At 49.0% G+C, this 24,216-nt stretch overlaps 1 protein-coding gene across 1 annotated transcript in view; it reads left to right on the forward strand.

The window, feature by feature from the left end:
* The window catches only part of C14H14orf132 (chromosome 14 C14orf132 homolog), a 36,565-nt gene extending 13,390 nt beyond the window's left edge, over positions 1 to 23,175 (forward strand). The window contains exon 3 of the mRNA XM_036205656.1: positions 19,495 to 23,175. Within this exon, the coding sequence (XP_036061549.1) occupies positions 19,495 to 19,719 (225 nt within the window). The 3' untranslated portion in view covers positions 19,720 to 23,175. The remainder of the gene's footprint in view (positions 1 to 19,494) is intronic.
* The last annotated feature ends 1,041 nt before the right edge of the window (positions 23,176 to 24,216 follow it).

Consider the following 24,216-nt stretch of genomic DNA (forward strand, 5'->3'; position numbering starts at 1 on the left):
TATGTACCACACTCGCTGTGCTCCAGCCCAGGGCCAGAGCCAGTAAATATTTAATGGATGAAGTAAGGTCCACACAGAGGTCAATAAAAGCAGAGAGTGCTAAGAAGCAGGCCACATCCCCGTGAACCTAGAAGGCCAGCACTCCCTACCAGCACAAAATGTCCCGCTCTGTCCCTCAAACTCCATCCTCCTAGTACCCTTGGTCCCTTGCAGTGTGCCACCATGTGCTAGGTCCTGGCACATTCGGCTTTCCATTTAGCCTTTCGTTAGAACCTCTGATGCATCATGTGGTGTACACCTGAGGTGCTTCTCAGCTTATTGAGGAGAAAAGAGTTGGAAGGGTGGAGACGACTGCCCTGGGGCCATGCAGCACACAGGCTCTGGGGGTGCATTTGAAGAAAGGGCTGACTTTCAGAACCTTGTCTGTCTGGATGGTCACTCACGTGCACTATGACCAACAATCACAGCTCACTCAGGACTGGAAAATTTCAGTTCTGAACCCAGGGTGGTGCCAGCTAAAGTGGGATGCTCTGTGTCTGCAGAGGCCGTCTGGGGCCTTGGGAGGCCTCAGGGAAGACAGCCCTGCTGCCCCAGAGTTCCATGCCCCTGAGCGTGTTCCCTTCACCAGTGAGAGGGAAAGGCTGGAGCTGTTTGCTGAGTTGGTACATCCCCACCTACCTCATTAATCCCATAAATGCCTGGCAGTTGACCAGTATGGGCTGGGCACTGTTCTAGGCACTCCTTGGCAGCTTCATGCCCTGAGACTTGGTTACCTTCTGTGAGATGTGGCCAAGAATGAGTGGTATCCACTCAGCCCTGTAATCCAGCAACATGTAGAAAGAGATCCAGTCAGAGTTGACTTTGGCTAATTCTGTCAAGAAAGCAGCAGAGGTTAAGCATGACCCTGGGACATCATGGTCCCAGGAGGCCGATGCCTCCAGTTGGGCTGTACACGGCATGAAGCAGGCTCCTCTTCCCCTGCACCTCTTAACATGTCACCTCCTTTCACAGCCCTAGGACACCCCAATCCCAGACAAGCCCCAACAGCCATAGGAAGACTGACTCCCCTCTCTTCAGCCTGCCACCCAATGTTAGGGAGCACAGCTGTAGGAACACCCCCCAGCCTGGCCACACAGCTTCACCCCATTGGTCCCCAACAGTCCTGGTGAGGAAGTATGAAAGAAGTGAGGTGTCTAATGAGAGTCACACAGGGGACGTGTCAGGTGACTTCAGTCACACACCCCCACAGAGCAAATGCAATGTTTTCCCTTTCCACAAATATCTGCCTCCCTCTAATGAGACCCTCAGGTTGGTGAGCAAACGTCAGTGCCTCTCTAACCCCCGGGGGCCTGGCACCTTGAACATGGAGTTAGAAACCTGGGTGTGAATTCTAACAAGCCATTTCATCATCCAAAATCCGTTCTTATAGCATCAAGGATGAGTAGTCCACTGTGTCTGCATCTCCAGTGATGGGGGACTCACTACCTCTCAAAGCAGCGACTTCGGCCCTGCTGGTCCTTCTGCTGTGCTGACAGGAAGTCCCTGAGTCGCTCACTCTGTGCTTGTCCACACCGAGCCATGAGGGGATTTGTGGTCAGTGACGAGAAGCCTTGGGATGCTGCAGCCTAAATATAGCAGTGTGACACCCGTACGTGCCTGGCAAACTGGCTGATTTACTGTGACCTTCTCGTCTGGAGCCTCTGGAGCCGGCAGTCTTCTCTCCTTCCCGCTGCCTGTCATCCTAGGTGGCAGCAAATCTTTTCATCTCCTGCATGGCGGCCTGTCCCCCAGAGCCCTGGAGAGTGCCGACAATGGGAAACAAGTCCCAGTCCCAGGCTCTGCCACATGTCACTTGGGTCCAGGTGCTGAGCCTCAGTTTCTCTGTTCAGCAGGAACAATGGTACCTAGCATGCGGGCTGGATGAGAGAAGCCAGTGAGACGGTGGGTGTGAAAGCACAGGCCCGCCCAGCATGCTCAGGGCTCGGCTCTAGCTCTAGCATTAAAAAACAAAAACTAAAGAAAACAGAAGATGAAAAATAACCATGCCCACAGGGCTGTACAAAGGCCAGTAGGTGTGACGCTTGAGCAGTGGCCCTGGATCTCCCCCTGTGTCACCTCCTTTCATGGCTTTATGAATGAGCACTGGGATTGCACCCAAGCCTCTGAGCATGCGGGACCTGCATTCGACCACTGAGCTATATCCCCAGCTTTATAAATGTCACCCCGTGTTTGTATAAAGCAGTTTTCTTAGAACATGATTCTCTCAGAAAACCCATCCCTCTTTGGGTCTCGCCCTGATAACCCTCATTCATGTGGGCTGTGGGAGCCAAATTTTGCCCCGTGCAGGGCTGAGCCTCTGGCTTATTCTACGACCCTCTATTCCTTCCTGTGGCCTCTGTTCAGGCGGGTCTTCCCGTGGCTTTGGCGCAGTAGGTATTTTTGAATCTTAGCACAAATATGTCAAGAACTGAGATGGACCTGAGACTTTACCCTGCCTGCATAACTTGAGAGATGCTGAGGAGAGATACCAAAACCCACCCTGGCTTGAAGTTGAAGGCCTTTCATAGCCACTGAAATCAGTAGCTGGGGCTCGTGTTCATGTCTGCAAGTTCTCTGGAGGTGTGCAGAGTGTTGTAAGGGGTCTACATAGCAAGCTTAGGGACTCTACCCATGGCTGCAAACCCGCCCTTGACTGCTCTTCTATCTTATTTCATTGAGGAAGGGTTCTCAATCAAACTCAGACAGAGTTCATCAGTGTGGCTAGTCTTGCTAGCCAGCTTGAACCGAGAATCCGCCTTCTGAGGTGGCATTACAGGTGGGCCGCCATTCCCACTGTATGTGAGTTCTGGGGATATGAACTCCAGTCCTCACACTTGCAGGGCAAGTACCTTAACCACGGAGCCATCTCTCCAGCCTGACTGCATTGTCTTTTAAGTGGCACTCATTAGTCACTGTGTGACCACTGGAACAGATGATGCTTTTAAGATCTCAAGATTTAAAAGAAATAACTGCTTGACCAGAAATTTTTTCATATCCCAGGAAATAATTGTTCTAACCATCCTCTTCTCTCTGGGTCACACACACCACCCTAAGGAGGCTTTAATTGGGTTCGACCCTCCTATTCTCAAGGCTCAGTCCTCTGCTGGTCTGGCCCTTCAGCACCTTCCAATGTCTAAAGCAAAGCTGCTTAAGCTATAGGTTGTGAGTTCCGTAACTGAGAAAAATTTGGTAGCAGTGAAAGATTGAAAACACACAGTAACCAAAAATTTATAAAAAATCAAGAGTAAAAAAAGAGCCTTAAAGTGGAATTATCTGGATCATGTTGGCCTGTGGGCAGGTATGTGGGGGATTTCATTGTTAATTGATGTAAGAAGACCCAGCCCTTTGTGGGCGGCACTATTCCCTAGGCAGGGATCCTGAACAGTATGAGAGAGGAGAAGACTAGTTGAGAGCAGGCAAGGATCCATACATCTATTCTCTCTCTGCTCTTGACTGTGGACATGATGTTTCTGCCTTGACTTTCCCTCAGGAATCCACTGTAACCTGGGATTGTGAGCCAAATAAACTCTTCACTCCCTGTTTTAGTTAGGGTTTCTGTTGCTGTGATGAGAACCATGACCACGGCAAGAAAGGAAAACATTTAATTGGATGGCTTACAGTTTAGAGGTTCAATCCATTATCATCGTGGTGGGACATGGCGGTGTTCAAGCAGACATGGTGCTGAAGAAAGAGCTAAGAAGTCTACATCTTTGATCCACGGGCAACAGGAAGTGAACTGAGACACTGGTTGTGGCTTGAGCATATATGAGACCTCAAAGCCCACCCCAGTGGTGACACACTTCCCCCAACAAGGCCACGCATGCCTACTCCAGTCAAACCATACCTCCTAATAGTGCCACCCCCTATGAGCTTACAGGGACCAATTATATTCAAACTACCACTCCCTAAATTGCTTTGGGCCAAGATATTTTGTCACATTAACAGAAATGAAGCTGGGATGTAGAGTTTCTCACTGGCCTGTTGATGGCTAAGTGGACCAGTCTGGCTGACCTGAGAGTCCCAGGTACCTGCCTGTCTCAACCTCCCAAGCACTGGGATTCTAGACATATGCCACCACACCCAACTTTACACACAGCTTCTGGAATTGAGCTCAGTTTTTCGTGTTTGCAAGCCAAACACATTGTTGCCTGCACCTTCTCTCCTGTGTGTTCTTTTGTTGGTCAGTATGTCTGTCTACCCGTTACAAATGTTGTGTCAGGAAAATCCCACTAAGCTCTGCAAAAAGACAGGTGTTACAAGGTTACTGCAACCCGCTCTGTCTTAGGATTTCTACTGCTGTGACAAAACCCCATGACCAAAGAGCAAGTCGGGGAGGAGAGGGTTTATTTGGCTTACACTTCCACATTGCTGTTCATTAGTGAAGGAAGTCAGGACAGGAACTCAAACCAGACAGGAACCTAGAGGCAGGAGCTGAGGCAGAGGCCATGGAGAGTGCTGCTTACTGGCTTGCTCCCCTTGGCTTGCTCAGCCTGCTTTCTTATGGAACTAAGGACCATCAGCCCAGGGATGGCCCCACCACAATGGGCTGGCTCCTCTTCCATCAATTACTAATTAAGAAAATGTCTTATAGCCAGATTTTCTGGAGGCATCTTTTCAACTGAGGCTCCCTCCTTGCAGGTAACTCTGGCTTGTGTCAAGTTGACATAAGACCTGGCCAGCACACACTCTAACACTGATGTAACTCCCTGGAACATTGATGTAATTGTGGTTTTTGTCTTTAAAAAAAAAAAGTGCTGTACCAAAATTAGAGTGTTCAAAGCAGGCGGAGCCGGCAGGCTGTCCACCTCGAGGCGAGTCACTGCCTGTCCCCGCCCCTTGCCTCTTGGTGCCCCGCCCCCTCGATGCTCTAAGCTGAGTGTCCCGCAGGGCCCAAAGCATTTACTTTGAAAAAAAAAAAATGCTGTACCCCTGAGCTTCAGCACCAAGAGGTGTTTTGGAGGCATTAGCCATTATCAAAAAGACTCTTGTGCTCTTAATTGGCTTAATTAGTGTGGTTGTTGCTAACTATCTCACATGGATCATTCCACAAAGGCTCAGACATCACAGCCACCCACAGGCGTCTCCACCCTGATCACCCTCACCAACTTTTTCAGCAGGGGACAAAGCGTGTTCCATTTGAGGTAGGAAAACCTGCCTAGCTCCCTGAAGGCTGCTAGGATTATGCACATACCCACAATTCCAGGGCAATGACCACAACAGTCTCCCTGGGCCTCTGCAGCCAGAACTAGACCTGGGATTTTTAGCTGAAGGTCAGTGTGCCATTTTCACTCCTGGTCTGCCAAGACCACCATTTCTTGGGGTGCTCTGTGTCCCAGTAGCCCTAGATACCCTAAATACTCTCAGGAATAATACAATTTGGCTTCTAGGATGGTTTTTGTCTCTGGCATGGAGAATATTCAGCACAACATGATACAGGTTTGCTGTTGCCATAATGCAGGGAGCTTTTATCAAGTACCTGCAGTGTGCTGGAAAGTCATGGTCAAAGACAGCCATCTTTCCTGGCAGGATTCCCCTAGGAGTAGCTGTCAGTGTACAAAAAACAGGACCTCAATCCCAAGAGAGGCAAATTATTTAATCTGAGGCTTGCCAAATATCTGGGACCTGGGCAAGAGGGGACCAACCCATCTATTTGACTGTGGCAAACAGAGAAGTCATGATGTAGCATCAATTTGCAACTGTGGGACCAAGACACAACTCCCTTGTTCCTGGCTGCATACTCTTCCCCAGCCATGCTCAGTGCCTAGACTCCACCCCCACTCCACTTCCCCTGCTCCCTAGGCAGACAACATGGGCTTAGAGTTTAGGAAGTTACCTCTTAAAAAGACATCTCTGCTTGGGGACAGGTTGGTGGCATCCTCTGAGAGGTAACTGTGTTTGCTTTCCTGGAAGGTCCCTTTGGCGTCCTCGTATTCTGGTGAGGCCCACTGTGTGGAGTAGCCACTGGACAACAGAGTTTGACCCACCCACAATACACCTTCATTTTCATGGCAGCATGGCTTGTTCCCTGTGCTCAGTCAGGGCTCAGATGGTGCTTCCTGAATGCCACCAGTGACAGAGGACTCTCCTTTGGCTTCTGACCCAGTTGGACATACAAAAATAACCACAAGTGAGCCAGGTAGGGTCAGCCAGGCACAACTGCCTCTGTGTGTCTCCTGCTGGTCCAGGTGTCTGTGACAGCCGCTCCCCTAGGAGCCACGGTGCTGCATGGGGTGGAGGTGGGGGGAACTGGAATGTTGGAGATGTTTTCCTGTGACTCACCTGCTCCCCAGTGTAGGATCCGAAGTGTGTTCAAGGTTCAAGCACAGCAGAACTTTCCCAAGCAGAGGCAGGAAGAATGAACATCCCAAAGGATTGGATCAGGGAGGCGAACTCTGGGTACATCATTGTCCCAGCCCACCACCACCACACACTCCAGGATGTTCCCATTCTCTGGTGTCGGCTCTCTACCCTGTTTCATTTCTTCCCTTCCTACATCGCCCCCTCCTGTTTTCCTCCAAGATAGGGGTCTGTGTTTCTCTCTTTATACATCGGGCTTCCAGTCTGTTCTTGGCATATAGTAGATGTTTAACCAAATGTCTGTGTAGTTGATGAATGAGTGAACAGTTGATCCGATCTCCCACCCTTCGCCTTGCAGCCCCGAGACTGTTCTGTTCAAGGAAAGGAAATACACATTTGGCTCCATCAATGCTACTGAATCACTCACTCCAGAGGCACTCTGAAGCTCTCAGAGGTGGAATCCATTTGGTTTGCAGCAGCCTCTGCAGCTGTATCCCTAAGAGAAGGCCTCCAAGCCCTCATTGTCTTGTGTCTGCTCAGCGGTGGACACCTTGACAGACTGTGTGGAATCTCGCTAGCCTTCAGAAAGACCACTCATGGGAGGCCAGGCTTGGCCAGGAGGTGGAGCCATCTGGCTGGTCTGGGCCATTTTCCCCTTGATGTTCTCAACCAGTATCTTCTAAGACAAACTGTAGCCCGGGCTCCTCCACAGCCCCCTGAGTTCTCAACGGTGGCTGTGGGTTACACCACGGAGGACAGCTCCCAGGTGGTGGTCCAGCCACATCCAACATGTCTGTCCCCAGGGCTAGTGTCCCTTCACTGTCAGTAATCAGAGTTGATGGCTCCGTGGAGACGGCACTTTTCTGCTGTGTGCTGAGTTACTGTGGCAACAGCCTCAAAAAGGATTCTATTTGCTTTCTTCTCTTAATTTTGCAATGTTCTCAGGTTTTCCAAAAATACCCTTGTTTTCCTGGGCCCCTCTGCGGGTTTGAGCTGGTAGAGCAGGCAGCTGTCTGTACGCTGCGCTGAAGCAATGCTCGTGGCTGTCAGTTGAGCAAACAGTTCTTCCTGTAGTTTGCTCCTAGCATGTTCTTCATGTAAGTAGCCGTGCCGTGCACTGGGATTCAAGAAGTTCAACTCCAGGCTGTCTGTCTGTAAAGAGCTCAGAATCCGGGGAAAGACAGACTCACCTGTAATGTAAGTGCATGGCTACTTATGGTAGCAGATAAGATGACATAATAAGTGCAGGCATGTGTAATGTAATCAATCCTCCGGCCTCTGTGGAGATTTGTTAGTATTGGGCTCTGGCAGAGAAAGCTGTGAACTTGGGGTGCGTGACAAAGGTTAGAAGGTGTCCAGTTTGCTGTTCCGTTTCTGATCGATTCCTCAGACGCTGTGCATTCTCAGGAAAGTGGATGAGCCTCTCTGAGGCCCGGGATCTGTGTCCTGCTGGGCTGTTGTGAACAGATGGAACAGCACCCAGGTGCAGGGTAGCTCTTCCATGGGAGAACCTGCTCATCTATGGCCAAGCTCCTGGGACAGTCAGGAGAGGCTCGGTAGGGTGACAAAGGGTGACAGGTGTCTGCAGAAGGCCACCAGCAGTGGTGGGGCAAATGAGCTAGCAGCATTAGGCATGGGGGGTCCTGGCATGGTGAGTTTGGGGAAGCTAAGAGAGCAGAGGGTTCTGTGCCAAAGCTAGGACTCAGGCCCACTGATCTCCAGGCTCTGGTGGGACCCCATGAATGTCACTGCTGGACAACAATAACCTGAGGGTTAGGTGCTGCTGAGGGAGCATAAACAAACAAACAAACACAGACAAGACCAGCATGTCCTCAGTACAGAAGCTCAGGTCCCCATGTTGCCCTGCCTGGCCACACTTGGGTACTGCAGCCTGACTTCTAAATACCCCACAGAAGTGACACTGACTGCCGTATGACTGAATGCTTACAGTGGCCCTGGGGAGGATGGCGGGGTTTATGTGTTGTGACGCCTAGAGTTTAGTTCCTGGTTAATTACTCCGAGCTATGCAAGCTCAGGGAAGGCATTGTACTTCCCTAAGTCTCAACCCAGTCACTTTCCATTTGTGCCTTAGTTTCCCCACCTCGAAAACAAGGATGCCATCCCTTTCTCATGGGGTGTTCTGTGACAATATACTCTCAAGTTATGAAGGTCCCAGCCCACACCTGGCCTGGAGCAAACTCTACGTCAGTGTTACTTGTGGTTTTATTGCTCCTGCTTTGTTTCACATGGAAAACTCGGCGGCGTGGGTGCTAGGCAACAAGGATGGCGGGTTCTGCTGGTAGGCGGCAAATATTTCCATTAGCTGCATCTCTGTGGAAGAACCACGCAGGAGGAGTCAACCACCGTCTCTGGGGGAGTCTTCGGATCTGCCGCCATTAGCGTTTCTCCATTGTCTTCCAGAGTTTGCCAGGGAGGGAGTTGATACAGCAGAATGCCACCCTACTGCCAGGGTAGTCCAGCTGGATGGAGCCCTGCTCCAGGAACAGGAGCTGCCTTTGGTCCTGAGCTAGCAACATCCCACCCCCGTCCCATAGCTCCAGCCACCTCCCAGGATGCCACCTGCAGATTTATTTCTCACCATACATACTTCCTGTTGCCCTTTCTGGGAGACTCCATTCCTCCACCATCAACCCTGGATGGGTTGGTCCTACAGTCTGTACCCAGCCATTTACTTTATAAGCAGGAAATGCCCACCCACCTGAGCACTCCCGAAGCCCAGCCTGGTCTTCCTGGACCCTGTTCTTGTAAATACCTAGTTCTCCTTCTGAGCCGTTGGACACCAGGAGAAACCTGCAGCACACAAAACACAGACCATACTTGTATGGACTGCCAGACTCGGGTGGGCGTGGGGGAGGAAGGGAGGGACAGGGGACAGGGAGACACATAGATCAGCAGTAAACCCCACATTAACTGCATGTATATGGCAAAGCTTTGTTCTTATGCTTATATTTGAAACAGATGAATCAGTTCTGACCAAAGGAAAATCCCTAGTCATTGCATAAGGCTCAGGGAAAGAAAGGGTGCTTTTAAGGCATTTCTAACCTCTGACCTCATGCAGGATGTGTATGCAAGCATGGGCATGCCTGCGCGTGTATGTGCACTGAACTGAGAGCAGTACACTCAGGTGTTAGGAAGATGGCCAATGCCCTGTTACCTGACCCTGTGTCAGTGCTAGTGTATCTGGAGCCATTCTGGGACTGTATTTAAGTCTGCCATTTTTTTTTTTTTTTTTAAAGCTGAGGACCGAACCCAGGGCCTTGCACTTACTAGGCAAGTGCTCTACCACTGAGATAAATCCCAAGTCTGCCATTCTTATCCAATAGTGACAAGCTGGAGACCAACCTTTTAATGCATAGGTCTTTGACTAGTGCTCGGGATCCAGCCCACAGTGGCATCACTGACACTGTCCCTGCCCTCTTGGTACAGAGTTGGCCTTCAGTGTTTGCTGAGTGATATGGACGGATGAGGTCACTGAGTCACGTAACCCTCTGTGTTTAGACCACAGATTCTGTGAGAATTTAGCGATGAGAGAAATTATCTGTATATTTACTCTGCCTGGAGGCTTGTCAGAAATTCTTGGTGAACTAGGTCACTCAAGAGGCCACAGATGGTATGCTCTGAAGAAACATGGCTAAGGATGTAGGTCTTGGTACTGGCTTTCAGTGTCGGCAAGCTTAGGCCAGTCAGAGGGAGCAAAGAGAAACACAGGGCTGACTTCCTGTTGAAACTGAATGTTAGATAAACAATAACTTTAAGATATGTCCAGTCAGTTATAAGATGTCTTAGTTAGGGTTTTTATTGCTGTGAAGAGACACCATGACCACGGCAACTCTTACAAAGGGAAAACTTTTCATTGAGGTGGCTTACAGTTCAGAGCTTTAGTCCATTATCATGGTGAGACATGAGAGTATGCAGGCAGACATGGTGCTGGAGAAGGATCTGAGAGTTCTTACATCTAGACTCAGAGGCAACAGAAAGTGGTCTGTCTCACTGGGAGTAGCTTGAGCATAGGAGACCTCAAAGCCCATCCCCACTGTGACACACTTCCTCCAACAAGGCCACACCTCCTAATAGTGCCACTCCTTTGGGGGGCCATTTTATTTCAAACCACCACACAAGATATAATTATTCTCTAGGTTTTTATTATTACTTTATGAGGCTAGGATGGCATGTGTAGGCATGCCATGCATGTGGAGGTCAGAGGACAATGTGTAGGAATTGGTTCTCTCTCTCCCCAGGATTCAATTAAAGCCATCATGTGTTTGATCCAGTTGATCACGCTGGCCCTATTTACCTTTTTTGTCCTTGGACGTATTTGTATTGTTCATCTGACTGTCATGATTAGTTGGGTCCCACGTGTCTCATCTGATGGTGTTGGTGGCTCACTCTGGTCTTCTCAGGATCCCCCTGGGGCTTCTTAGACATTAGCTGTGTAAACTGCTCATAGGTCTGGTTTAAAGTCCACATCCCCAAAACATTACATTCTGTTTGCAGCTGGGCCCCAAGGCTGTGGGGAGGTGGAAAGAGACAGGCCACGCTGGACTCTGAGAGTGACCACCTGCCAAAGGAGACTGACAGAGCCAAGGTGACAAAGCAGGCCCTCATCCAGAGCCCCACAGACAGATGAGATCTCCCTGAGTGACCTCTTCAGAGGGGTGCTTCCTGTCCAGGACAGTGTCTGCCATTGTCCCCTCAGAGGCCACACCTTTCCTTCTGGAAGAATCTGCTGTTCCTTTCTGCAGAGAGGCCCCAGAGAGATGTGTGTAACCTCCACCTCTGGAAGGCACCCTGCTCCTTAGGGAAGCTACCAGCAGAGAATGGAGATCAGGGATGTAGACAGGACCCTCTGGGACTCCCGTAGACATTGTCCAGAGTGCACAGGCCCCTGTGTGCCAATTCAGCCACCATGGGTCACATGGTGACCTTCACACTGAATGTGTCTTGGTCCAGGAAACAGCCAAGATTGTGACCATGACATTGTGGCACATACTTCTGTTCAGAATGTTGCCTTTCATGACATTCACAAAGAACAAAAAGTAGCAGATGCTCATGTAGCCACTGACCAGAATCAGCCACTTTTGGGGAAGAAATGGGAGGATTCAATTAGAAAACTCTATGTTGTAAAAAAAAAAAAAAAAATGTATATAGTGTCATGCTGGCCCCATCTTCTCTTTAATGCTGTCTGTCTCCCTGATCACACCCCTGTCTTACTCAGAGGCAGCCCGGGCATGCATCCAGCTTGGGGTCACAATCCATATTGACACTTTCATTTCCCTGCATGTGGATCCATACACTGTACATGGCACTGTAATGCATGTGTGGCTTTCCCTGTAGCAGGGCATCTGAGTTCCTTTGGGATTTGCCTCCCACCACATGGCAGACTGCAGGGCTTACCGAATATAAGAGACTGTTCCCCCCTCTACTCCTGTCTGGAAACAGTCTTTAGTATTTTTCTGTTCTTGAAGGAAAAACTTGTACTGGTTGGTGTCTTAGGATTTCTATTGCTGTGAAAAAACACCATGACCATGGCGACCCTTATAATGGAGAAACATTTAATTAGGGTGGCTTAAAGTTCAGAGGTTCATTCCATTATCATCACAGTGAGACATGGTTGTGTGCAGACAGACATGGTGCTGGAGAAGTAGCTGAGAGTCCTACATCTTGCAAGCAACAGGAAGTGTTCTGAGACACTGGGGGGTAGGTATCTTGAGCATAGGAGACCTCAAAGCCTATTTCCACAGTAACATGCTTCCTCCAATGAGGCCACACCTCCTAGTAAAGCCACTCCCTTTGGGGGCCATTTTCTTTCAGATCATCACAGCTGGGGATATAGCTGTCAGTAAGATGCTTACTATGTACTCATGAAGACCTGAGTTTGCGCCCTCCAGAACCCACATAAAAGCTGAGCATAGTTACCAGCACCTGTAATCCCAGTCCTGGAGGGAACAGAGACAGGGGGATCCAAATACTCACATATCCCTGTAGTAAGATATAGAGTCCTCTGGGTGTGTAGCTGGATCTTAAGGCAGATCAATTCCCAGCTTCCGGAGGAACCTCCAACACTGGTTTCCATAATGGCTGCACAAGTTTGCACACCCATCAGCAACACATAGGTGTTCCCTTTTCTCCACGACCTCACCAGCATGCGCCATGGTGGGTTTTGTTTTTTGTTTTTTGTTTTTTGTTTTTTGTTTGTTTGTTGTTGTTGTTGTTTGGCTTATTGATCTTGACCATTCTGATTGGGGTAAGATGAAATCTCAATGTAGTTTTAATTTTAATTTCCCTGATGGCTAAGGATATTGAACATTTCCTTAAGTGTTTCTCAGCCATTTGTGTATCATCTTTTGAGAACTCCACTTAGTTCTGTACCCATCTTTATTTGGGGAGTTTGAGCTTTCGATGTCCAGGTTTTTTTTAGTATATATTTTTAATACATATATTCTAGATGCCAGCCCTCTCTCCGATATGTAATTGGTTAAAAGTGGCAGCTTTCATTGCTACTATCTATAGAGTAGACCCCCAATACATAATGGTTGGTTCATCTTAAATTTTTTCATTCTCCCGGGGCTAGTGAAATGGGTCTTACCAAAGTCTGAAGGAGAGGTGGGGGGCAGCAGCAGCAGGCTGCTCACAGTTCCATCCTCCTTGCCATTCATGGGAGTAGGGGTTGGTGGTGGCACACAGGACATATGACACACTACACTGGAGTCACCTGTGTTGAGAAGGTCTGATACTTGGTAGGACAGGCATAGCAAGACATCTCCTACTCAGGACAGTTTTGACTCACGGCGGGTCCGTCGGGTAACTAGGAGATGTTGAGGAACGCCTATAGGCTGTTGTTACCACCATGTGTCATTATGATGATGGTGTTGATTTAATTAACTATGTCGATATGGTACGACAGACATATCAGAAGCACACATGGTAAAAACGTATTGCTAAGAAATTTTTACCAAGCCTAGCCTGTCCCACTTTCAGTTATTACACCCCAGGGTCAGTTGCTGTGTGGGATGATGGCCCAGCTCTGGGGCAACATAGTAGAATTATATAAAAAGAAAAAACAAAACAAAACTTCCCATAGCTAGGGTGCTTGCTTAGTATGTGCCAGGCCCTGGGGCCCATCTTCAATACAACAAAAGACAAAAGCACACAGCCCCCCCCCCTCCCTCCCCCCCCCCCCCGAGCTATCCTAAGAGAAAGTGCTCTTAGCTGAAGCAGGCTGTTGGGGACCACTTATGGATTCTATGATGATTTCTCTTTACAAAGTGGCTCTGAGATCCAGTGTAGGCGTGCACCATGAGGCAACCAAGTGTCTTTTATGTATCAAGTTCAAGCTGCACCCCATATCAGGGAGTAACCCTGCCTCTGCCTCCGACCATGGCTGTGATTGTCCTAGTGGGAAGTAAAGGAAACATTGCTTCCTAGTTGTTCATTTGGATTCCACTCAAAAGAACCCTGAACCATGGACCATCCAGGCACGGGAGTCATCCCTGAGACTTGATGTGTACCCGCTCTGCCTCTGGGGAGGATCTTTAGAGACCTGGGCCAGCCTAGAGAAAGGAGAGGCCTTTGTACTGATGGTCCGGGCTTACCACTCTCCCAGTGAACAACTCCTCCACCCCTAAGTTGGAGGCTGATTGAGCAACAAGGACCCTTTAAAAATCAACGTAGGGAGTACTGATCTCCAGGAAAACAAACAAACAAAAACAAAAACAAAAAACAAAAAAAGCACGCTAGCATTCTCAGGAAGTGTGGTGTACAGCCTGGGTGGTAAGACTCCAAATCAGTATCCTGAAGGGGGAGGCAAGGGCAAGTTGGTCTCTAAGCACCAGAAACTAACATTTTATAGTTGTTAAAGCAAGAAATTGTTTATGTGGGGCTGGAGGGTTGTTAAAAGCACTAGCTTTCTGCAGAGACCCAAGGTTCAATTCCCAGATCCCACATGGCAGCTCACAACTATCTGTAAACTCCAGTTCCAGCGGCTCCAGTGCCCTCTTGTGGCCTCCAAGAGCACTGCATGCTCTATGGCATAAACATACAAAAACCCACATCAGTGTGTGCAAAACTATGATTAGCATCATAGAGAGGGAGGGAGGGAGGGAGGGAGGAAGGGAGGGAGGGAGGGAGGGAGGGGAAATTCCTAACTCTAGGGAAAGAGTGATACCATGGCTTGTGTTTACAGTAGAGTATTACACAAAGCAGGTGCTGCAGGGCACCCCTGTAATCCCAGCTACTCAGGAGGCCAGAGCGGCAAGGGCACAAATTTAAAGGCCTGCCTAGACAATTTAGTGAGTCTCTGTGAGTGTGTGAGTGTGAGTGTGTGTGTGTGTGTGTGTGTGTGTGTGTGTGTGTGTTCTCTGACCTCCACATGGCATGGCATGCATGCACCCACCTCCCACACACTAAGTAAATGTAATAAAATAAATAGTAAAATTAAAATAAAGGGGTGGGTTTTGGTATTGTGCTTTAAAAAAGAAAATTGGTGCTGAAGAGATTGCTCAGTGGTTAGGAACACTTGATCTTCCAGAGGACATGGGTTCAGTTCTCAGTACCCACATAGTAGCTCAACCATCTGTAATTCCAGTCCAGGGGATCCAGCTCTCTCCTCTGACCTCTGCATGCACATGCACATCATATATAGAGATACAGGTTGTAGCCAGATGTTTCTCAGCCCCTCTCATCCTCACTCGGGGCTTATATTAATTACAAACTGTATGGCCTATGGCTTCAGCTTATATTAGCTAGCTCTTTCAACTTAATCTACATGTTGCCACATGACCATGGCATTACCGGTCTGCTGGCATCTTGTTGTTCCTTTGGTGATGGGCCTGCGTCTCCTTGACCCCAACCTTCTCTCCCTATCTCTCTTTGATTTTCCTGCCTGGCTCCATCCTGCCCTGCCATAGGCCAGTGCAGCTTTATTTATTATCCAATGAGAGTAGCACATATTCACAGCATACAGAAAGACATCCCACAGCCACGGGTAAACAAAACACTCATGCTCAGAAAATTTAAAGCAAAAAAGAAAATTATACAATAAAGTAGGATTTTTGTCAAAGCCTTGATGCTTTGCTTTTACAAAGGAGCTGTTTAATAAGAAGACCTGAACTTCAAAGCCATGAAAATATATTCTCAAGTCTGATCGAACTGAAATTACATAAGTATAAACCTCTCAGTGTTTGTGCAAGGTCTGATTTTTAACTGAATCTCTCGAGCTTGAGAATCATCTCCCTGTAAAGAGTGCTGCTCATGTTTGGGTCCATTTCTGACACTTTCTTCCCTTCCATGTGGATGGAACTTGTTTTTTCTGTCTAGAAAGGAAAGTATGTCACTAATTTTTTTTTTTTTGGTAGCTTCACAACTCTGTCCTTTATTGTGTCCCCACTTCTAACCTTATCTGCAGCAGACATAGAGAGTCAACTGAGGGTCATTATCTTAGTTACTTCTATTGCTATGACAAAACACCATGACCAAGGCAACTTATAAAAGAAAACCTTTAATTTGGGGCTCACTATTTCAGAGGGTCCATGACCAGTAGCTGGGAACTCACATCCTTATCTGCAAGTAGGAGGCAGAGAGAGCTGAGAATGGCACAAAGTCCACCCTCAGTGACACACCTCCTCCAACAGGACCACACCTCCTGATCCTCCCTAAACAGTTCCACAAACTAAGGAAACAAGCATTCAAACGTGTGAGCCTCTGGTGGCCATTCTCATTCCAACCAACACAGCCACCAGTTTCTCCTCCTCCAAAGTCTAAGCTGAATGGTCGCGTGGCAAATCCTTACTCCTGGTTGTAGGTATTTGAAGGAATAATATATAGGGAGAGTGAGCCCTGGTGACAGCAAGCAGGAACTGTGGCAAGACTATTTAAATCCTAAAGTGGATGGTTAAAATGCCACCCAGTGCTGCTATGTGTTTCCACAAGAGTGTCCTGTAAAAACTTGGTGGCACTTTACAAAAGTGCACCTCTGGAAATTCTAGGATGACCTCACAGGTCCAGTGTTGTAAGAACCATGCCTTCACTGAATCCAGGGAGCAGCCGCTATGTGACCCAAGCATTAGACTTGGGGCATGCTGCAGGTCAGGCATAGAGGCCTTCCTCACATTTGGTAGGCTTCTCTTCCTGGAAACGTTGAGAGGTATTTCCCACTGGGAAGCCCTTCTGAACTGAAGGAAAGTCTGCTACATGTACAGTCGCCCTCAGGCCAGTGAGCCTTTCCCTTCCCCCTGTGTGTGACAGTGCAATGCAACCCAAGTTCTGGCATGCTGAAAGTAGTGCCAGAGACGGCACACCCATCCTCACCCGTGCACACTCTTTCTTAGGTGGATGCTTACACAGAGCTCACCTCTTCCTTCCTGGAAGGGGTCAACTTTATCCTAGTTCGTGTGGCATCAAAGGTGATTCTGGGCAAGAATCTATACTCAGTCATCTCCTACTTTGACACTTAATAATAGGGACACTGGAGCTTTGGGGGTTGGCCCACTGACAGTGATAACGTCACATCTTTGGAGAATCCAAAGAAGAATGTGGTCTTCACTCCCACAACTAAGCAGTCTTCTACCACGGAGTCCATCTTCTTCACTCACTGTTCTGAACCCTGAAGATTGTCTGGTGTCTTTCCTTCAAAGGTCTGGACAGTTTTCTTCTTCACTATGGAGAGGAACCAGGCCTCAGGCATGCACATGCACACGTCAATGCACACATTTGCGTGCACACACACATACACACACACTCACACATACACACCTCACCTGCTGCTTTCTTCCTTCCCTTGAACCAAGTTTACAAAAGCTTTGTAAGATCTAGAAATACTTTTTTTTCACTAAGCAAAAGATACTGCTGTAATTCCCAAACTGAAGGCAAACCATGTTGCAATCTTCCTGCCAGAAGTGAACTGCCAAGAGACAGTAGTCATCCTGTTGGTCTGTAGATAAGGCATCTTCCTGCCAATGGGACGGTTGTCTCCCAGAGCTCATCTTGCCAAAAGTCTATTACTTTGCATGAATTCAGACAATCAGAGTCAAAGGCATCTTTTAAAAGGACTTTCCCTGTCTCAAGTCGACGAAGTAATCTATCAAGATGAGTTTTCCCAACTTAGCAGTGACCTGGAAATTCATTTGACAGACAGCTCAAGCATCGTTAGACCTGGAGATCACAATGAAAGCCACACTCCCTGTGCCTGAATCCAGAACTGGCAGTGCGAGAGGGTCTTCAAATGGAAGCTGACATGCTCTTGCAGGAGCCCCACTGGGGAGTGTGAAATGAGCTGTTACTTCAGAGCCTGGGCCAGCAGGGATGTGCTTAGCCTCTTGTCAGTCATCACGGCTGTGGGGACTTGCCCACGAGTCACTACAATGTTAGAGATACTCGGGAAAGATAATGTATCTGTCACTCACTCCTTTGTGATTTTTCCAGAGCATATTAATGAAATCCAGTAGGTATTCTGAACCACATAATATGACCCTGAAACTTTGGGGTACAGCTTTACATGGGAGAATCATGTTCCATCAGCCCTTAATAAAACCATACGGAGATTGTCAGCCTCTCCTGCCCACCCAGTGGAGAAGAGCAACAGGCTGGCAGTGATGCCAGTTTGAGACATGCAGAAGATGGTTTGATCATGCTGCCACCAGAGTGGGGACTGTTAAGGGCTGTGGGGCCATCTTGCAGCTCATGACCCAGGATGAAGCTCGAAGGCTTTTCAAAGGCATTGATCTGTGAAGAGACAGTAGGTCTGTTTGAACACACCGTCATTCTTCAATCTGTATCGAGATGCTTGGGAGGTTAATTCCGGTTCTGGAGTCTGATGTGTGGATTTTAAGTGGCAGTTTTCCTAGCCTATGCTGAAGAATGGGAAGACTTGGGGGGAAGGCACTCAGACTCCAGCATCTTCACATGCAGCTCAGATCTCTAATCCACAGCATCCTCCTCACACACCTGGAACACAAGGACCTCTCTGTTGGAACTCTGGAGCTTTCCTCTGCCTACCCTGAGAGACACTGAGGGTCGAGCCCATTTTTCAATCCAACAGATCGCTCTGAATGCTTACAAACCTCCCTCAAGCATCCACCAGAACCTTCTGGAAGCCCCTAGGGTGCTTGCAGCAGGTTGTGTAGCCCCAGCCCAGAAACTGTGATATATCAAGGGGTGGGGTGGGGGGAGGGATCTTCTAAAATCGGGGTTTTGGTGAACTTTTTAGTTCAAAACTAGAAACTGGTATGTTTAAACCGCTTCCCCCTTGTCTCTCTCACACAACACAGAAAAAATAAAAAAAAAATTTAAAAAAGACGTTAGCTAGATAAGTAAGGCATGATTTTCAGTTTTCCCTGGCATTATGTTACTACTACTTTTCATTTATCTTGTCTATTCTTGGTATTTTGAGACAGTTGTGTTGCTCATGACTCTTTTCCTTCAACTGCCTAAAAGCTGGCACTGAAGGTGTGAGCCACCACCCCGAGCCTAACATGTATTCTCTTCTAAAATTAGAATAAGGTGGTGCACACCTTTAATCCCAGCACTCGGGAGGCAGAGCCAGGTGGACCTCTGTGAGTTCGAGGCCAGCCTGGTCTACAGAGGGAGTTCCAGGAGAGGCACAAAGCTACCCAGAGAAACCCTGTCTCAGGAAAAAACAAAACAAAAAAATAGGAAAACCAAAAAATAATAATAATAATAATAATAATAATAATAATAATAATAATATAAAATTAGAATAGGGATAAAGGTGTTGTACAGCCCATGTGGGTTTGGAAGGGCCCAGCACAGGGGTGATGGGGTGTGGGAGCTTGTGGGGTAAGATCCATCAAGCCCTGTGTGTGAAATGGGCTCAGGAGTATCTGCCCTAAAGCTTGGTGTATATGCTCAGGGGTTGTGTTGATTGAGTTTGGTTTGGGTTTGGGCTGGCTTAGAATTCATTCTGTAGCCCAAACTGGCCTTAAACTGTGATCTTCCTGGGCTCCCAAGTGTCAGGATTACAGGCATGTACATAGCCAGCTTGAAGCATTTGATTTTAGGCATTTAAATGTGTGTTAGTGCCTTGTGAATTGCACTTCCTTGCAGGCCTGTTGAGCTGGTCCACTCTAGGAGTGTGTGGTCTCTGCTGAGCAGGACTGACTCATCTGTCTCTTCTCCTTACAGTTGCCCATGATGGGAGGAGCGTTCATGGACTCACCCAACGAGGACTTCAGTACAGAATACTCCCTGTTTAGCTCGCCGGCCAACATCCACGCAACCTCCAATGGCCACGGCCAGCCAGAGGAGTCTCCTCGCTCCTCCAACGATGCTGTTCTGCTTTGGATTGCCATCATAGCAACACTGGGGAACATAGTAGTGGTGGGGGTGGTGTACGCCTTCACCTTCTGAAGGCACAGGGATGCTGTAGCTGTGGGAAAGCCCTCTTGCACTGGACTCACACAGCAAGGCTATCCACGTGGCTCCATCTTGTTCCCAGCCACTGGAGATGCACCTGTGTTCTAGATCTAGGCTTGAGTGGCCTCTGGAGGGGCAGCCACTGTGCATCTGTGACTTCCTCCAGGCAGTTCTGATTTAGAATATCCCAGTGGTGTGGTCGAGCTGATGGAAGCAATGCCTTGAAGTTGGTGCTTCCGGCCCCTGAAAGCTTGATGGGCCAACTCCTTCAAACAGCAGGCTGAACAATTCTAGAAGTTTCGGTCAGTCCTAGAACACAAGAACAGGTTGAGCATCCTATTAGGTTAAAAAAAAAAAATGTAGTCATGGTTTGTTGACGCTTGCCCAGCAGGCAATTGTCACTTGTACGTCTTGTTTTCTGCAGACTTATTGAACCCAGTGTGTGGGTACTGGGACAAGAGGGACTCTCACAAGCTAGGACTCCCACCTTTTAATTTTATGTCTCACCTCTTGGAATATTGATGGTGATGTTGTGGGGTCACAGGATGTTGTGAAATTGACTTACAGACAGTACTTTGTCACAAGACACTTGGTCCCTTGCAGGACCCAAGTGCATCAGAAAACCCAGGGACTGGGATGAAGGCTCTGATCTTTTTAAAAACAAGCAGAGGATGCCTTCAAAATTTAGATCCCACCCTGGCAGTTAACCCTTCACCACTCAAGCAAAGTCACCATCTCTTCTCCAAGGATGTGTGGGAGTAAAAAATGAATTAGTCGTGCCCCTACATCATTGGACAGATGTCCTGGCAGAGGGACATGATGATTGTGTGGTTAGATAATGATGGAGTCGGAGCAGCAAGGCATTCCCTAATCTGGCTGAGTCTGGTCTCCACCCTAGCCGAGCTCTCTAGTGAGCACGTCCCCACCTCAGCAACTGAGGCAGAGATGGAATCCCCAAGAGATGTTCAAAGTGGGGACTTCCCAGGTCATCCAGTGTCTGTGCTGTAAAATGGTGTATAGAAGCTGTGGTCTCCCTCACAGGTATCACTCCTCACATCCATCGCTGTATCCAGCATACTTGCAAATGCTTTGGCCCCAGGGGAAGCTAGTACTGAGAACTGGTCTAACCTCTATAGCCAAGAAGTAGGGGCCTAGGGTGTCTGCTAAGATGCCTAGGATCATCAACAGGGCAGGATGCTGGACTGGCAGTTAGCTGTTGAGTGCTGGCGGTGGATGTTGCCAGATGTTTGCTCTGGCATCCTGCCTCACCAGCAGGACCCTCCTCATCACACCCCCAAGTCTTTCCCTAGAACAAGGGGAGGGACATCCCCATGAGAGAACCCGGGCAAGGGATGGGGGCAGGAGTGTGCTGTGATGTCTTCACACGGCACCTCTGTCCCAGTGCTATCTGATTTACCCCAGGGGAGTAGCAGCCAGTGGTCCATCCCCTACCTTGTCTCCATGGAGACAGCAGGTTGAGGAGGGATCTGTGCCTTGTGATGAGAGAGGAAGGGACAGAAATGATGAGGGAAGCTCCTAGTCTGGTAAAGTATTGGCATGTCAGCACTTTGTACACACACACACACACACACACACACACACACACACACACACACCCGTTGTTGATGTCTCTCCTGCTCTCCTGGGTCAGAGCCGCAGATGGTCATGAGCGTGGGAAGCCCCTTTTGTCCATATGGCATCAACTGTTCCCATTCTGTCCTTCTGCCCCTGCAGTTGCCTATCTGAACCTATTCCTCACCACAGATAACAATGAGGAGTGAAGGACAGGTCCCAGCCAGGGTGAACCACACTCCCCTTCCCATCTCTGCTTCATTCTGTCTTGGTCACCAGGAAAGGGACCAACAGGCCTGAGCTGGGTGCTTGAGTACTGTGAGCAGGCACGATGCTGGATTTCTGTACACAGCCTTCGTCCCTCTGTCCCCTCACAGCAGCAGTGCCCGAGTGTGCAAAAAAAATGAAGCCAGAGGCTCAGAGCAGTGGCATAACTTTCCTGAGGCCACACAGCATGGAAGTGAGAATCTGGGATTGGAACCTGGGAAGCTAGGTTCTTCAGCTGGCTCTCTCTGTGGCACTGTCCTGCCTTCTGAGGCTGATGGCACCACTGAGGTACATTTGAACTGGACTTGAATCTTCAGAAGGTATTTCCCAAGGTGTCACAGTTTGGAATGGCCTGGGCCATCCTTGGGTCTCAGACCATCAGAATGGGGCAGCCTCGGCATTGCCTAGACTCAAGAGGTGTGGTCCTTACCCCACCCATTCAAGACTGACCTAGAGTCTCCACGTAAGTCTCCAAGAAGGATCCCTGAGGTGGGTTTCTTGGGTGCATGTAGAAGGGGCCCCAAAGCCCTAAAAAGTTACACATTAGAAGGCTTCCAGTAGACAGCACGGAGGTCAGAGAGTGGGCCTCGCCTGTGTGACCTGTATACCCTAAGCTGAGGTACAGTCTTTCTGTGAGCCCCAAAGCTCTCCAGAGCAGGGAATGTGTATCTTCTTTGAGATCCCAGCCAGAACCCCGGTGACTTCTCCCTGGATAAGGCAGGCCCCAGAACCTCCTTAATTTGACAGGAAGGACCTGGCCTTTTGTATGGCTGGCCCTTGGAGAAGTACTGCATTTGCTGGAATGTCCTGTGGTCCATGAAATGCAATTAAAGAGACTAATGAGTCCCTGCCCTGCCCAGAGGGAGCACTGTCCCTCTTTGCATGAGTTTCTAGGGTTCCAGGGAGCGGGAAAGGGGGCCAGGCCAGTGCCACACAGCCAGAGAGGCAGCAGGCCAGCATCTTGGGTGGATGTCTGCCCACCCACCTTAGTATGTATCAGGATCTGTCTGGGAGCCAGAGCCATTCAGCTGCATGTGTGCTCTTCACACTGTGGTCCTTTCATGCAGGAGCATGGCTCCCCTTTGGGATCAATGGGTAGTGAAATCTCTCCTGCTGCCTGTCTGACTTCCCAAGTCGGGGCCAGGGAGGAGCAGCTGGAGACTGGATGGCGCATGTGTACCTGTACCAAGTCCTCCTACCCTCTATCCCCAATGACTACTCAGCGCAAGGTATGGAGGAGAGCAGGCTGAGCTGGCACTGAGAGCCCAGAGATGCAGGCAGAGGTGAGGCCACTCTAAGAAGCTCAGAGGAGTGAGTTATGAGCCCAGGGCACCCTGTGTCACCTCCTGGTATCAGAGCTTGAGCAAGAAGTGTCATGGGGGAGGGGGTGAGGCACACAAACCACAGGGCTAAGGGTGATGCACATTACTACCAGGGTGACAAAATCCTGTCATCAGTCAGGACAGATGGGGGTACATATGTTGTAAGTCTGAATCATTTCTCCTGGCTCGCTGTGGATGTCACCTGTGGGTCTAGATAGGAAATAAAACCAGAGAGCTAGGAGATTGCTCAGTGGGTATATCAGGAGGACTCGAGTTCAGGTCCCCAGAATCCACATAAAATAAAAGGTCTGGGCATAGTGGCGCATGTCTGTAACCCCAGCACTAGATTGTAGAGTTAGGCAGCTCCATGGGGCTCACTGGCCAGCTATTCTAACCAAAAGGTGAGCTCGGGTTCCGTGAGAGACCCTGTTTTGGGGGAGAGGGGTTGTTTTTAAAGCAGGGGTGGATAAGTGATTGATGTCAACCTCTGACCTCTACATGCAACCACATGAACATGTGTACACACATGGACAAGGTGGAGAGAGGAGGGCTGCAGAGAGGGACTCAGAGGGCTCAGACCTTGGATAGACTGCATAGGTGTACACTACCCAGGACAACCTGGCCCAGTGGTGTCCTTGTGTTCATCTTTCTGCCTCAAAAGGTTCCAGACCTTCCTTCTGTGGGTTAAGTCCCCATGTGCTCTTTGTGCAGGGAATGCACATGCTTTGGCCACAGGACACTTCAGGGCCCCGGTTCTACCTGGAGCCCTGTCTGGTGGAGTAGCCCGAGTTGCTGTGTTTGCCTCTTGGATTCTTTCTCTGTTTTCTAGACTCTCAGGCTAGGGACATTGCAGGGTGGGACTGGTCAAAAGAAGAACAGAGTCTTGTCCCCTGATCGCCCAGCCACAAGATCCCTGTGGTTCTTCCTCTCAGACACCTTGGTTTCCTGGGGGACATTTGGCAATACCTAGAGCCCATTCTTACCACAATTTACAGAGGAGCGAGGACCTACTAGCATCTAGTGAGTGGGGGCCAGAGGTGCTGCTCATCCACACATAAGACAGACCCGGTGGCCAACTGCTATCCAGCCCCCAAATGCCAAAAGTGCTGAAGATGAGAGACCAAATTTAGACCTAAGAGTCCAAGCAACGGGGGATTTGCAAAAGCTCCACCTGTCGTGCATGTGTCTCCATATGGATTAGAGCAAATGTGAGCATAGTGGCTGCCCCAGGTTGAGAAAACTTCAAGAGCAGGACTGGACCTCGGAAGCCCACATGACTTCTCTTTTGGGAAGACCCCTACCCGTGTGGAGACAACCCTACAATACAGCC

The sequence above is a fragment of the Onychomys torridus genome, chromosome 14, assembly GCF_903995425.1.
Source record: "Onychomys torridus chromosome 14, mOncTor1.1, whole genome shotgun sequence".
Taxonomy (NCBI): domain Eukaryota; kingdom Metazoa; phylum Chordata; class Mammalia; order Rodentia; family Cricetidae; genus Onychomys; species Onychomys torridus.